The 16,822-nt window shown below is 41.4% G+C and overlaps 1 protein-coding gene across 1 annotated transcript in view; it reads right to left on the bottom strand.

Moving 5' to 3' along the window:
• Window positions 1-11,220: 11,220 nt before the first annotated feature.
• tprb (translocated promoter region b, nuclear basket protein) overlaps window positions 11,221-16,822 on the bottom strand; it is a 30,039-nt gene continuing 24,437 nt past the window's right edge. Inside the window, exons 42-51 of the mRNA XM_030049397.1 lie at window positions 16,406-16,499; window positions 15,792-15,952; window positions 14,809-14,877; window positions 14,569-14,660; window positions 13,722-13,831; window positions 13,424-13,519; window positions 13,003-13,159; window positions 12,566-12,687; window positions 11,953-12,045; window positions 11,221-11,525 (exon numbers count right to left, since the gene is read on the bottom strand). Of these exons, the coding sequence (XP_029905257.1) occupies window positions 11,476-11,525; window positions 11,953-12,045; window positions 12,566-12,687; window positions 13,003-13,159; window positions 13,424-13,519; window positions 13,722-13,831; window positions 14,569-14,660; window positions 14,809-14,877; window positions 15,792-15,952; window positions 16,406-16,499 (1,044 nt within the window). The 3' untranslated portion in view covers window positions 11,221-11,475. The remainder of the gene's footprint in view (window positions 11,526-11,952; window positions 12,046-12,565; window positions 12,688-13,002; window positions 13,160-13,423; window positions 13,520-13,721; window positions 13,832-14,568; window positions 14,661-14,808; window positions 14,878-15,791; window positions 15,953-16,405; window positions 16,500-16,822) is intronic.

The raw sequence follows: 16,822 nt of genomic DNA, 5'->3' as shown, positions 1-16,822 counted from the left end.
GATAATTGTGGGTCACTCTCTTCACTGATTTGATCATTTTTATGTGTGCTTAGTATCTGGAAATGACTGTTATCTTCTGACTGCCTGTGTGATTAATCATTGGGAATAAATTTGATAAATGTGAATAGGAGTTATGCTGAATTATGCTCCAAAGGGAGCTTTGCATGACAAACTACTCATTCTGTGATGAAAACAGCCTAATGTGATCATTTCCTGTTTCCAGCTTAGTTTTCATATGTATATTTCCTGCAAACGTACATAGAAAATAGTGGTTAAAAAAAAAAGAGGCAGCAGCGCAAACATTTTACAAACAGTCAGCACATTACTGAGCCTCTTCAATCAGGATTTCCACTGACTTAGAGCATAAGGCTGAAATAATGTAATATAAATATACAATATGATTTCAGTGACTGATGTAAATATAAGTCAGTATAGATGAAGAAAGAAAATAAATAAAGAACATGAAAGTGGAAGAGGTTGCAGACATCTAGACGAGCCATCATCACGTGACTGTAGCCATAAAAAGACTTGCCTCACAAGAGCAACCTCCCGTGTTTACTGACATTACTGAACTCTCAAAATCTACATCTTGACATGTCAGTGACCTAACTTTACTGTCTCTCTTCAGGTTTTTTTTTTTTTTCAAATTGGCTAGACAGCTAATTAATGCTGCCAAGCTGCATAGCCACAGTTTAGTATCTATATAGTATGCAAGTCTACTTCTCCCTCCACTTCCTCTCATTGCACTGAGAACAACTAGAAAACAAACAGGAAATGCAATGTCTTTGACACCTGCCTTGGTAATAAGTGCTTTCGGCCTCTTTTCTGTTCCCTTGTTGCCTTTACCTTCGCCATGTCTCCCTCTGTGCCAGGTGTCACCCTCTATGTGGGGGTGTTCGGCTGCAGGGGAGGTGGACAGGGACACTGCCGACCATGACTGCTAAAGATCAGGACAAGATGATGGATAGTTACTAAATGAAGTCACCAACAAAGTCAGAGCGTCCCCTTCTGCATTGCCCTGAAGAGAAGAAACAAAGTAGAATTTCATAGATCATCCTTCCCACGTATAATTGGCAGGATAAGTGCTTGCCATTGCAGTTGGCACACATACTGGGGAAACAGCTGAAGGAAGAAGATGCAAGACTGACAGTGATGCTCCTTTTAACCCGAGGAACACATACAAATCAACCGGGAACTGAGCACAGATGCTCTTCTCTAGCAACACCCTGTTTCACTTTCACACAGTTTACACATATGCATATGCACATATGCTGCCTCTTAAATATTTGAGGTGAAACTAAGGCTGAAATGCCCCCGAGTGAGACTCATGCAAGCCTTACAACCACAAGGGGGCGTGATTGCTCCACTTTCAAAACACTGAACTTTAACCCTGAGACCTGTTATTTAATTGTGCTTGTGTTTCCACATTGCAGAGTTTGTGTTGGAAACCTCAGATTAGGGTTTCAAACCACTGTGGTCGGCAGTGGTTCTCAAATCCTTTGCTTAAGTAAAAGCTCCCGCACTGTAAGGAAAAATGTTTAAAAGTAAAATGGGCTCATGTGATTTTAAGTAAGAGTGTAAAAGTATAAGCAGTAAAATGTACATAAGTATTCAAAAATCTGAAAAATGTGTTAAATCATTGAGGCATTACCCTGTAAGAAAGATTTTAATGTCATAAGAGTTCCAGGTGGTGCCAGTTTTAACAACTCCGTTTAATGTTAGTTAGTTAGATAGTTTAAACTCTAACAGTTTATCAAATCCTATGAGCGTATTATTTGTTTTTCATGTATAAGTTTATTCTACAAACAATAAGGCTATCAGATGCAGTTGAGTAAAGAGCACAGAAATTCCCTTTTAAATGTAGTGCAGTAAAGGTACAAAGTCTCATAAACTGGAAACAGACTACTTCAGTATCCTAAAGTACCAGTATCTGAGCACTGTACTCAAGTAAGTACATGAGTAAATGTAGTTAGATATTTTCCACCTCCAGTGAGAGCGGCTTGTTTACTTCCTGTCCTCATCGTACAGTGTGTGGGAATTGTTATGTGGACTCATCCCCTGCTGTCTTTGCTTATTAAACAATTTGTCAGCATTGTTTATTTCAATCAGATATTGTTATCTAGATGGAAATAAGCCTTGACACAAGTTCACTAATGAGCGCTTTTCCCTCTACAAGTGCGGTGACATGATGAGGAAATACCACAGGCATGATATGGTCTACCAACACCTCGAACCGCAAACCGCCCACAATACAGTCCAGCCCTAAGTCATAAAAATACATTTAATTTACATAGCAATCTGCCCGGAGAAGAGGCAGAGGTGGGTCCAGCCTGATATTCCCCTAATAATAAAGATAAATATAGAAATGCTTTAGTAAGTATACAAAATCACAGCAAAACTACAATGTGGATATATAATAGACTATCCCACAAGGCTATTATAGGAATGTGAAAGTGACATCATAGGAGATACACCACTGAGTATGATAAAGTCACTGTTAACTCACTTGTGTGTAGCACAGGCACTTAGACCCTCTGTTCCACACAGCATTATAGGAATATTACTGTGAATCTTCATTAAGGCAAGATGAGCTGCCAGTAATAGTATTGAATTAGCTGCATTTTGTTTCAGTGGATATATAAATTATCTCTCAATCCATAAATATTTGTTTTAATTTCAAGCATCTCCCCACCCTTAAAGTAATATATTGAGGGAATCGCTGCTCCAGTCTCAGCCTACCATTAGGGAATGCCATTCATAAACTAGATTAAATTAAATTAAATATGAAAGCAAGCATCTTTTGGAGGCAAACTCTTCTAATCTCTGATGTTTTGGATAGTCCATTGTTGCATTTCACCTTTGACTGATTTATTTGATAGTTTGACTACTTATTTTGAATAGTAATTATAGAGACTAAATAATCTGAAACTGTTCAGCTCATTCTCTTGTGGCTGAATAGCAGGTGCTCATATGTTTCAGTAATCTGTCACAATCCTATGTTTTTTTTTTCTTCTTCTTCTTCTGCTGTGAAGCGAGTGATGTCAGCAGTCTGCCTGGCACAGATGTGTGTTGATGTGCTTCCAGCTGTTTGTGGGGAATCATGCTGTCTGGACTGGAGGATCCTCCCTGCAGCCTGTGAGCTCATCACACTTTTAATTAGAACTGCCAATTAACGGGAAATCGGGCGGTCTGTCTGTCCTGGGCTTTTAAAACCGGCCGGAGTCAGACCTTCGGCAGGATTTGGACAGAAGCTGTCACAAGGTGTGTTGCCGCCGTTTTCTGTCTTCTTCTCTCCTCTGGGTCAGATCAGTTTTTGCTGCTGTTGTTTTCATTTCCTCCATTTGATATTTTGTCAGTATTAATACATACATAGCCAAGAAGTTTGATTTATTTCCCCTCTGCTGCTCAGTTTTACAGGGTTACAGAAAGCTGTGTGAGGATGTCTTCACCACTTCTTTGTGCTATCATTTTCCTGGCTTGTGCCTTTACATTTAGTGCTGCTCAAGGTGAGTACAAGTCTCTGAATGACCTGATTGCCCATAAAAAAGTGTAGCATATTTGTACTGTATTTTAAAAAAAAGTTTATTGAAATGTATTCTTTACTTGACTATATGCTGGAAATTTAGATACACACAATCACTTCTTGGAAGGTATCATGTTTTTGTTATGCTTGTACTCATTCTTATTTGCTCTGTTGAGAATTATTTACCCCAGGTGGACTTTTGCCTCTATAGTTGTGTCTTTACGTCAGAGATAAATTTCTGACACACATATTGGCAGTGTGTTCAAGTAGGCTATGTAACCGGAGAAAGAAGAGTAACATAGTTTCAAAGCACAGAAAGAATGAGATTTTCCCTCCACTGACTGTTATCATTTCCGATCCCTGGATTTTTTTATTTGGGGTTTCTGTGCCTCCTTTACAGCAAGTTGCAAAGGGCGATGTGGTGCCGAGTACAACAGGAGTTACATGTGCCAGTGTGACTATGAGTGCCTGGTTCATGATGAGTGCTGCAGAGACTATGAGGCCAAGTGCACCAAAAGTAAGACCTTTTTCTGCCAGTCTGCTGTGATTTAAGTCATTTTAGGAATGCCCCCTGAAATTCATTGTATTTTTTAAATTGTTCTTAACCTAAATCCACGTATATGCAGAGAACTTTTGAGCCATTAATGTGCAATTTTGCCATGACTCCCCGGCAGCATTTTTGTTGACTTTCTTGTTGACCATTCAGGTTAATATTGATGTTCAAGTTCAGATCAGTTTTTACCAATCCCTATCCCTGTGCAGAGCACCAGTGTTATCTGTTGCTTTAAATATTTCCTTTTGAATTGTTAAGTTAAATTCAGCCACAGCTCCTCTAAGGTGTATTGTGCAAGTCTGTTTGGACTGAAGTCTGCTGTGTATGTGTGTGACAGAAAACTCTTGCAAAGGACGGTGTGGGGAAGTCTTCAAGAGAGGTCGGTCATGTTCCTGTGACTCTGACTGCATTAAGTACAACCAGTGCTGTTCGGATTTCAAGACCCATTGTGACGTAGAAGGCAAGCTTTAATAAACTCCTTCAGCATGATTATGTCAAGTCTCCACATGACATTTTCTGGCTGCTCATGTCCATTATAGATTACCTTTTCAGATTCTCAGTGGTATTTCCATCACACTGCATGCTGTCATGAGGAAACTGAGATTAGTAAGAGGAATTGCTGTGATATTATTACACTGTGATGTACTCTATTAGCTGTCATTTGAATGCAAGCATGGCTGCATGTCAGAATCAGCCTCCATTTCTCTCTTACACCATCAAGCAAGAAGTATAATTACAACAATTTGAATTGACTGCATATGCATGTAAACCCTGGGTGATGAAAGTCAGGGAAATGATGCGATGTCAGAATTAATCTGACTGTATTTGGAGGCCCATGTTGTTCCTCAAAGCACACCAGCATGTCCACCAGCATGCAGACTAGCATGTGATGCATGCAGTATTCTGCATCAAGGCATCAGCTCAGGTTTAATATTGTCTGTCTTGGTAATTTATCACAGAAACAATCAATGGACCAGCCAGTGTAACACCAGTGAAGACTAGTTCATGCGATAATATAAATGCTAACAAACCCAAAGGTATATCTTACTTGCCAAATGTTTTCATGATATTCACAGATTTTTAGGATTTAACCATGAGTATGTCTTCTTTGCATTGTCTCCCTCTAATTTTTCATATCTTTATCCATGTCAACAGACCCTGCTCTGAATGACCTGAATGATCAGCCAAATGTGACTCCCATGCCAGGTGAGTGCCCACCATGAGACTAAGAGGAAAATCTATTTGCTCTAATTTTGTTGATTTAGGGAAAATATATGGGAAATAAATGGGTTTCGCAAATCAGTAATGATTGCTATTGGATTCTGACAACAGAAACCAATGTTTTCTGATCAATACTCCAATCATGAGCTCTTTTATTTCGGACTACTTTACCTATTTTGATCTGGGCTGAACTCTAGGAAGTCGACAGGAAGATGTTTTTGGATGGGTGTCACACTGTGAGTTCGTGGTTTGTTTTTGGGGCCAAGTCTCACAGGCCAAAACAAACACAAGAAAGTAGTGTCATTATGAGTGGACCATGCGGAGGAGGGGAAAGGGCGCAGGTTCAATCACAAAGTGGAGAGGAAAGCTTGAGGCCAAGCATGGATGACAGAATGTTTTTATGGAGGATTGAATTTATTGGTTTGGATTGAGAACGTGTGTTGAGATACTCTGGCATCCTTGACGTTCTCTCAGGAGGATGGCGTGTCACGGCATTTCCCTCTGGAATGTCAAAGTCTCAGTGATGTGCAGGCTAAAACAAGCTAAAGCCAAGAAAATATTATTTAATTTATGATGAAATATGAATGATTCAGTCGTCTAGCTGAGGAAAAAGCCAACTGTGGGACATTTGCAATAATTGTTATAATCTGCCCTCTTCACCCACAGATCCACAGGATGATCTCGGCAATGGTGAGCAAACACTTGCTTTCTTAGTCAATCCAGCTAAGTTTTTCCCCCAAGGCTTTTTCTCACTTTTTGTACACTCTCACAGACGTGTTCAATCCGATCTCTCCAAACCTTCCTGATGATCCCTATTATGAGAGCGGACTGGTGGACCCAGAGGCAACTCCTGTCCCAGACAGCACCAGCGGCTATGAACCCTCCCCAACTGAGCTGCTGGAGCCCGGGCCCACTGAGCCCACCGTGCCAGACATTCAGGACAACTCTGTGTTGGAGCTGACACCAGAGGAGACTTTCACACTCTTTCCCCAGACACCAGAGGCTCCCTTGGATACCAAGCCAACCCAGGCCATTGCCAGCCCCAACCCCTCCGACCCAACCAATGGAGAGGCTCCTACTGAGAGTACAGGTATGAGATGTGACAGGCAGGAATAACTTGACAATAATATACATGATGTCATTCATTTCATGATCTATGACCACACTTCTTGTTCCTGTTGAGTCATTTGGATTTGAATCGAATATCATGCATTTCCACCTCCCAGATGCCAGTGTTCCTGAGAAACAGTCTGATCCCACCAGTCTGTCTGACTCAGAAACAACTCCCCCTCAGCCCTCTCTCACCACCACAGCAGTTCCTCATGTCTCTGGCCAGCCTACCCCAACCTCCGTACCCCAAACTGGTCCAACCTCTCCAGCCAGCACCCCAGAGTTCCCTTCTGGGCAAGCTGAAATACAGCCTGATGGCAGCGTGACAGATCCAGCTGAAAAATTTCCAGATGCGCAGAAGTTAGAACCAGCTGAGGCCTCTTCTGACCAGCCCGAAGTTTTACCTTTGGATCCAGAAAAGGTAGACAGCCTAGACACCAACCAAGCAACCAGCCCCGCCACGACACCCGCACCTACGCAGGACTCAGCCCCTGACCTCTCTGAAACAACACCTGCTTCTCCCGTCACCACTTCATCAAAGCCAGATCAGACACCCATCCCAGAAGTGATGGACCCTCAAGATCCCAGTACCACTGATTCTCAGGTTCCAGGGTCAGAGCCAGGTCCTGATTCAGGGGCCAGAGGGGACACCCCAGGCAGCTGGAGTGGGCCTGGGCCTCAAGGTGATGCCTTGACCACCCGTGCTCCCTCACCCACAGACCCAGCGCAGACTGACAGGGTGGATAGCGTCACACCAGGAGGAAACACACTTGATTCTGTGAAAGTAACCCCAGCCCCAACCAAGCCAAAACCATCTCCAACTAAACCAAGTCAGGCCAAACCCCCCTTGAAACCTGCACCCAAGCCGCTGGACCCTGCACAGACCCTGAACATAGACAGTCCAGGAGACTACCAAGCAGGTAAACTATGCTAAGACTTTTAATGAATATGGACTATGCACCCTATAGGCTGTCCTCTAAATGTTGCGGGGAAATATACAGATCAGATCAAATCAGCAACAGGACACAAATAAAAATTTCCGCTTTGTATTTTATTACCTAAAAGACACAGGCGAGGTGTGTGTGAGGATCTTCAATTGTTTTCTATATGCTGTGCTGACACCTTAGCCATTTTACAGGACTTTAAAACTATCGCAAAGATGCAGGCCTCTAGTTTATGCTTCAGATTTATTGGTGCTTTCAGCCTGTTTTATGAGCTAGAGTTTTTTTTTATTTACATGCCTATGGCTGAACACTGCTTCCCTTCAAAGTGAAGCTGTATATTAAGTGACAGAGGTGCCTGTGTTCCCACACCCTAAATGAGTCAAACAGTCCTTTTGAATTAGAAATAAAGCTAGACATCTTTAAAAAAAAAAAAAAAAAAAGAGGGAAAAAACAAAGTTCACCACATAGGAGAGCTCCAGTGAAGCTCCAGGAAAAAGTAAACCCCAAAGCAGCCCAGGCTATCATTGCATATATTTTTTGTCTTGTTTCTTATTTTTCCACACATTGTTTCTTTATGTGTGCTTTGTGTGCAGATGACAGCAACAGTACCAACCTGTGTAATGGGCAGCCAACCAGTGCAATCACCACCCTGAGGAATGGCACAATAGTGGTTTTCAGAGGTTAGTGCCATGCAAATGATTGTATTTGAACATGGATGTCAGCTGGTAAGTCATTAAATCAAAAACTTGTGCTTTGAGTTAAATGTCAAATGTCAAACCATTTTTTGCACAAGGGAGAGCACTCACAACAACGAAAAAATTGCTGTGATGTTAATCTCGGATGAAATCTATATCTGAGTATATTAATTTTGTTTTCGCAGGGCACTACTTCTGGGTGCTGGACAGCAACAGGGTGCCAGGTCCGGCCCGTGGCATCACAGAGGTGTGGGGCGTTCCTTCTCCCATTGACACCGTCTTCACCCGCTGCAACTGCCAGGGAAAAACATACGTATTCAAGGTAAAACTCTTATCTCATAACCAGTGTTAAATGTGTAAATTCAACAAGGAGCGTTGTAGTGAGGTAGTAAGGTCTTGTAATCAGGATGCACTATTTCGATGCAAATAACAGCCTTCTCTGATTTTACATTCAAGTATATATCTGTCATGTCCCAACACATTCACTCTAGAGCCTCTGTTACCAGTCAGGAAAGTTTTGTACGAGCATGTTTGGGTATTACAAGCTTATTTTTTTGGCTTGTGTTTGCATATGACCTTCACAGGGACCACAGTACTGGAGATTTGACAATGATGTGCTGGACCCTGGTTATCCTAAGCTCGTCCAGACAGGGTTTGATGGCCTACGTGGCTACATCACAGCTGCCCTGTCTGTGCCTCAGTACCAGAGGAGGAGAGAGGCTGTTTACTTCTTCAAGAGAGGTGATGGCCCGGTCCACTGATGACACTATTTTCTGTGCTGAATGGTTTACCTTTGTTAAGCTAAAATAAGTTTTTTAGTAAGAATATTAACATCAGTGAAATTTAAAGCTCCAACAGACCGCTGTTCAACTCATTGAATAAGCCAGTATTTAGGTTTTGAAAACAATGCAGAGACACAGAAAAAAAAACAAAAAAAACTGTATTTACCATCTTTAGTTGATGAAGTCCAAAATCCACTGGCCTTTCTGCTGGCATTTCAGCATCAATATCATTTTTACAGTTCTCAACTTAGTAGTGCCCAATCCGTCATTGCTTTTATTATTTCTAGTCCATTTCCTTTTAGTATAAACTACGCTTAGTTTCTGGATATTAAAACATATCGCACTCCACTTCTGTATGATTGAATAAATTCTGAGCTGATTTCTTTCTTCATTGGTTCTTTCCAGGGGGTTTGGTCCAGAAATATTCATACCAGTTTGGCACCACTCCGACATGTGGCAGGAAAGTCCAGTATGCCGTTTACACAACCCGCGGCCGGGTGGCTCGCCAAGCAGGTAACTGAACAAATTTGAATTCATATCTATCGAGAAACTCAGAGTTTAATCTTTGCTACACATTTGTAATCAAGTCATGGCTGAGTAAAGCAGGCAAAAAAGATGGAAACACCGTCTTTTTACACAGCCTTAAGAAGATCACATCCATGCCAGTCAGATTTTACAGCCCTGTGTAAATGTAGCCATCATGAGCCTGCCGGGTGTGTTTTAGAGCTTTTTAAGATTAGGGTAAGGTGAGTTTAGCCTGAACTCAAATAAACACGTTTTATTTGAGTAACAACACATTTTGTTCTCTGAAAAAATGAGTCATAGTTTTGTGGAGGTGAGAGAGGGTCACCAAGGCCTGACTTGTAAATAGCTGATAATGTGAAAACAGTCCTCATGCAGTTCATGTGGCTGCAACTGTGGGCGGGTTGTAGGGTTTCCAACAGAAAGATATCAAGGAATCATCAGGAAAATTTGGAAAAAGCAACGCATAAATGAAATATCTATAATTTAACATAGACATTTCATGTTAGAAAAAGGCCAGTTAATAATTACATTTACACCCATTCAGCCTTTATCAGGTCATTTAACTTTTACTCTACTGTTGTCTCCAGTGTCACTGCTAGAGCCAGCAATCAACATCCGTACAACCTGGAGAGGTTTCCCCACCACCGTTACCTCTGCTGTGTCCATCCCCAGCCAGAGCGTACCAGAGGGATACAAATACTACGTCTTCTCAAGATGTAAGTCATCATTATGTAACAGTATTGGGTTATTTTCTTAAGGTGAAGAAACTTAGATTTATAGAGCTCTCATTTTAAAAACAGAAGGCTGCTACAAAGTTGTTCTCAGCTCATGCAAGGGTTTGTTCCTCCTCTCATTGGGGAAATCTGTCTTCAACCATCATACCCACAATTTACCAGTTCAGTAGTTTAATAAGAGTGTGCTATAATAGTTGTCTTAACTTGGATTAGCAGCCTGAACAGCTTAATTTCACAAAGAAAACACTGCATGCTAGGAAAGCCTTTCAGTTTCCTGGGTTTAAACATGGTTTATTGGTAAAACACCCCTTCCTTCAGTCTCTATCTCTGTTATGTTTCATGGCATCAACAATAAAAATAGCACTTGGGAGTAAATTGCGCACACGAGGAGCAAAAAGCCTTGCACCTGTGCGTCTGCAGAGAGGCATTTGTTCCTAACCTCAGCAGCATCATGTCTGAAACGCCTGACAAGAACCACATGTGTCTGGGTGGGGTGGTCAGGCACAGATGGTGAAGGGTGCGGTTGATTCATCTTCAGCGCAGGGACGTTTACTGATCCAACAACCAGGGTAGAGGTGAAAACTTCAATCATGATACCCTAAATTTAAAGCAATCGCGCAGTGCAGGACAAAATATTTCATGTTGATAATATATTATGTTTTAGGCCCAGTTGAATGAAATTAGTTCTGAATCTTGTTGGGAAGGGGGTTGCTGTCTGTCTAGTCATTTATGTCACTAAAGAAACACCACAGCTGTCCAAGTTTATATCCAATACAGTTAGTCAGGCTTGCTGGAAGATGCTTCTTGTCTTAAATGTCATGTCCAAGTCTTTTTCCCTAAAGAGCGTACTGGAAAATATATGGATATTTAAAAAAAAAAACAAAAAAAAACAGAACATCTTGTGCATCCTAAACACAAGCAAGTCTAAACCTTGGATGAGCCCATCAACTAAGCATTTGTTTTTTTCTTCCTTTGCAGCCAAATACTACAATGTTAAGATAAGTGGTGAGCGCCCGGTCCTTGCAGCCAACACAACGCCTCAGAGGAACTCAGCCAACGACTTCTTCAAGTGCCCGAACAAAATCTGATCAGAAAACACTGAATGTTGGGAACAGAAGCTCTCACACAAGCTCTTCTCAAAAGTGTTAAACTTTATTGTTTTGTCATATAACACATTGCTTTAGCATGGACTGCACTTATAACAGTACTTTCTAAGAGCAAAAAAAACCCAAAACAAAACAAAACCCAAAAACAAACAAAACAAAGCACAGGCAAATTAAGAGAACATAATCAAGAGAGAATCTGAACACTCAACTGGAAAAATATTGTTTCACGGTCAGGAATGATGTCAAGGTTGTCAATCATGGCTGAAATGCTGGTTGAGCGCTTCATCTGGCAAATCGTCTCCCGTGTATACCTCGAGAAGGAAATGGCTGCCCTGTTAATATAAAATATTTGTGTTAGACAAAGCCTGCTACACTGATGTAAAAACTTCTGTACAGTGCCTGTATAAAATGTGCAATGCAAAGAATGTATGGAAAAGTTAATATCGGGTAAAAGTGTGTATTATGTTATTTTTAAAACACAATTATGATATACTCACATGCATTACGTGTTATGCTCTGAGTAATTACTATGAGAAAGTGTTTTGACAAAATTTACTGTATATGTGCATCGACTGAGATGTTAGTAAATTGTAATGAAAAACCAATAAAAAAAAGTTTGTGAAGCAGAAAATGTGAGCTGTGTGTATCTGACACCAAGCAGTATGCTGCACTGCAATTCATCTGCACCTCAGTCAACAACATAAAATCCTCTCTCTCTCTGTGTGTGTGTGTGTGTGTGTGTGTGTGCGTGTGTGTTACCTCTCTTCATGCGGCCCCCACGGTTCTCTGACCAGCGCTGCAGCTGTCTGCTGGGCCCAGGTCTAGACTGTTTGGGTGGACCGCTGCTTGTATCTAGAAAACAATAAACAGTCATTTCAGAACTGCACTGATGAAGATTTAAAAAAATAAAAACTGTATAACACAAAATTTATTGAAACATGCAAAACAAAAATACGCACAAAAAGGTCATACAATGACTGCTGTTTTTATTTTAAACATCCCAACACCATCCTACTGCTCCCTGCCTTAGAAAGTGGAAAAATTACAACCCATAAAAAAATAAAAACAATCACAATAGTGTGGCAGATTTGCATGTCAGCCTTAGCATCCCTTATTACAGTCCTCACATAGATGTAACTAAATACAGCTGCACTCTTACACATCATGCACGCATTTGACTTCAGTTATATTTTTGCTATGCAGTGCACTACTCTGCTTTTATTATTTGCTTTTGGTTACGTGTCTGTTTCGTGTCTGTTTCTTTGGTCTGTTTGTAAAGCACTTTGTGACCCATTTTTGAAAACTGCAATAAAAACAAAAAAAGTTTTTATGTTATTATTGACACACAGGAGCTGCCATGTGGTTAGTGTACCTGCAGAGCTGGATGAGGGCTCCTGACTAGTGGAGGGGAGGCTGGCCTCGTCAGACGGCTGGCTCGGCTCCTCCATGTCCCCCTGCGACACCACAGGATCCACTGACGCTTCCGCACTGGGCCTGGGACACAAAAGAGTCAAAATAGATGGTTCATACACAATATGTTGTCATACAGTTTTTGCAGGTTGAATTACCAGTAAAAACACAATCACAAGAAATATGAAAATCCAAAGGCCCAAGATGGTATAAGCTTGATTTTTTACAGTTGGATTTCAAATCTAGACAAAGTAACTATTGCCTTTAGAGGCAAGACTGAAGTGCAGCTGCAGGTTAGGGAATCACGCTTGTAGACTGGAGGGCCAAAGTTTTGAATCACAAAGACTGGATGACAAGCAAATGAGAGATACTGATAATCAGCAGGAGACTGTCTCGGACCTGTCGGTGTCTGGCTCTAGGAACACGTCATCTCTCTCCTCTCCTGTGCTGGCTCCTGCTGGCATAACCAAACCTGGCGTGGATGTGGTCACCATGGGAACCGACTGGGAGGCGTGCTCTGTGCCGTCAGAAGGGAGCACCTCAGAGAATACTGTTACTAGGGGAGAGGGATATGAAAACAAGATTAAACTGACAGAATTATCAAATGTCTGATTTTCCATAGGCACTGGATCCTACTGGCTTTGACAGGCACAGCAAGCAAATTGCTGGGAAATGTGATGAAATTATTTTCCTGAATCAGTAATAAAACATTTTTGGTATGGATGGAGGAGTTCTTGATAAATAAAATGGGTTTCTGGAGAGCCTGAACCAATCCCTAACTATCAGAGTGAAAGAGAGATAAACTAGCAGGAACAGATACCTGGTGCTGAAACTTGGAGTGGTGTTGTGGGAACGCTGCGACCACCAGACTCCTCCTCATGTGCGAGGAACAGGGGGCTTTCATACATCCCCAGACCTACAGGCACACAGAGATTTACAATTACAACTCACAAAAAGCGTACTCAATATGCGAAAAGCGGACAATATAAATACAATTAATAGCGTACACAATAACAGCAGTGGTCGCATATTACAAGGGGAGGGGGAATCGTGAGGATGTGAAGCAGTTTTCACAGTCATGAAATTTGGGTGGCATGATCTAAACTGTCAAATTGTACCTCCTTGTGACGCAAGCTGTCCCAGGTCAGAGTGGGAGGAGGAACTGGTCTGTGGCATGTCCTCTGGAGGGCCAAACCTGAATCGGGGTACACCGGCCACCTGGGGGGAACTGGCGTGCACAAAAGTAAAGAATCACACAGAATGCCACTGAGAGTGATTTAGCAATAAGACTCAAGTTATTATTTGTTTCTTGACCAGAAATACTTGAAATGTCTGGGGAAAGATACGCATGTGCAAACCATGAATACATATTTATATGGACAGCTAAACAAACTTTTATTCTGCTTGTGTCAAAGTGTGTATCCAAGGTGTGTGTATTTTCTGAACCCACACTGCGATACTATGAGGTGAACCCTCTTTAAATTGCTAACAGAGCTGGAAACTCAAAACTCATCTGTTTTAGTTAACTGTCATCTTATTTTTTTTGTCTCTGTTTATTAAGTACTGGTGTTTTCCTTTTTGATGATTTAATCATATGTATTGTTGGTAATCAACTTTTTTTTTTTTTTTTTAACATCACTGCAGCTCCTTTGCTTCTGTGAAAAACTTTGTAATCTTGGTTTTAAGGTGCTATACAAATAACATTTTATTATATGTCAGCCAAATTCCAGACAAATAGTGCTGAATGTCTTAAATGTAGCCAAAGATCATATTAAATCAGTGTTATCTGACCACAAAAAAGAAGAAAAGGACTGACACATGACAGACTGATCTTACTGCTGAGTGCTGTCAGTGATTCTCATCAAAAACTACACAAGAGAACTCCTGAAAAATTTACATTTTTTTTAGGTTTTCAATTGTGACTTAGTGGTGTGCCTGTGTGGGTTTGGTATGTGTGAGACTTACTGGATGGCCTGGTCAAAACCATCCGAGCGGTGCGGCACCACCAGAGTGGGAGTGCTGGGAACCATCCTGTCATCGTCATCAAAGAAGTGTTGCTGCAGAGAAAGAGACGGCCAAGAGAGTTAGACAAATTAGCGTGCACACACACACACAGAATATCAAAGTTTAAGAGCATCAGTGACATTTATATAATTAGAGTAATAATGGTAATCCCGGTCTCATGCTCTCTGGTTATAAACTTACAGCACTGCTGGCCATTCCGGGCGTAAGCTGGGGTGCTCGGCCCTGTGACTGGCGACGAATTGGGATACGCTGTGAGATTATATATTAAAACAAAGAAACAAAAAAACAGTGCTTGTTAGCAACGCACACTTTACCATTTCCAGTGTTCTCTGTATTTTGTCTTATTTGCAAAAAAACAAAAAAACAAAACAAAAAAAAAAACTTTTTCCATTCAAAAATTTGGGATAGCAATGAGAAATCAACAAATACTCTTTTAAAGTCAAAATACCTTCAGTATATTAAGATGAGATAGGATAAGATAAGATAAGATAAGATAAGATAAGATAAGATATTCCTTTATTAGTCCCACGGTGGGGAAATTTCACATATTACAGCAGCAAAGTGGATAGCAAGATATGAAGCATAATTTACACAATAAACAGTATATACAGATAATAGTACCAAAGAGCAATATAAACATTGTAAACAAGGAATGTAGAAAAATACTATGTGAACAATTTAAACAATAGAAGAAAATAACCTAAAACCTGGGGGACAACACACTCCACCGGAGGTTCAGGGTTAGTGTGAACCCATGAGACCAAGTGGCAGAACCTGACTTCCGGTCCTGGGATTCAGGAACTGTCACACTTGATCCAGCCTTATGGGATCACCCCTTCCCTCCCGTCTTTACGTGTTATTCATTAATTCATCAGCTAAGCATGTGGTTAGATGGCTCTCATACAGTGGAGGTGTTTGTAACCCTGCACTTTGTAGGGTGTATTATGTAGTGTAGTATGTAGTATTATGTAGTGAATGGTTCGTTTTTTTCCAGTTCAGTTTTAGCTGGAAGAAATCCTTAAAAAAAACTGGGCTTTTTTGTCTTTCTGAAAATGTCCTGAGTTACTTTCTTTCAACCTTCATTTCATGTTTACACTTTGTGATCAACAATCCCCTGAGCAGGACAGATTACACTGGGGCCAAGTTCTTCTGTTCCTTCATACCTGAACCTGAGCAGGAGGCCCCAGCTCAGGTGTCTGGGCTGGGTGGATGTTGAGGTGAGGGGGCAGCTGATGAGGTGGTCTCCGTGGCGACTGGGGCATGCGTGAACCGGAGCTTGTGATAGGTTGTTCTGTGGAGAAGGCCTCCATCGTGGTGGTTTCAACTGAAAAAGGAATAGAAATTTAATGAGCAAATGAGCAGAGAACTGTATTCTCTGTCGCAGCTTTTGTTAAAATATGGTCTTGTATCTGTTTGGTTCCCACATGGAAACAATACTGCATGTTCTTATGAGCCTGGATGCCCACCCTTGTAATTTACTCAATTTACTCTTGGCCAGGCTGAGCTTAAGAACCCTGACAATACAGAGCTACCATATGATCAAAAGAACATTTATTTCATTAATTTTCAGCATAAAACAACCGTTATGTGCTGTAAATGGAAACTCTCTTTGACTAATAGATCTGCCACTCAGCGCCTCAGACAGACAACAACATATTACAGCTTTCTCTGTCATCGTGAAGTGGTCAGATAATTAACTGGATGGCGGGACAGTTGTGAGCGCATGTGGAGAGTTTGGGGTGGATGTATGCGTTAGACGGGGTTTCCTGGATCTTACAGCTGGGTGTCTGGGAGTCAGCCAGCCGCTGGGTGGAGTCAGACGCCCCCAGACTCTCCTCTGTCTCCGTGCCTGGGTCTGTTACATCAGCTCCCTGAGAAAGGATGAGGGAAAGGAAAAAAACAAAGAGACAGAATAATATAGAAGGGAGTGGTGAGAGGAGAGGAAGGAAAACAATATGAGTAAAATAGCAATAAAAAAATTACAAAGGGAAAGATGAAAAAGAGAGGAAGAGAGAATGAGAAGACAGAGAGAAAATGAAGGTGAAGTTAAAAAGGAGCGGGAGGGTGGGGCATTAGAGGACAAGTTATGGGACAGTTCCCACACATTATAGCTGCCAGGCTATACTGGCAGAGCACGGCATACGGATTATGATTCATTTTCTCCTTACACGGAACAAAGATGCCCTTCACAGTT

This window comes from Myripristis murdjan, chromosome 4 (genome assembly GCF_902150065.1).
Source record: "Myripristis murdjan chromosome 4, fMyrMur1.1, whole genome shotgun sequence".
In the NCBI taxonomy this organism is placed as follows: domain Eukaryota; kingdom Metazoa; phylum Chordata; class Actinopteri; order Holocentriformes; family Holocentridae; genus Myripristis; species Myripristis murdjan.
The sequence above is the reverse complement of the archived record's forward strand: the minus strand, read 5'-3'. Positions and strand labels throughout refer to the sequence as shown.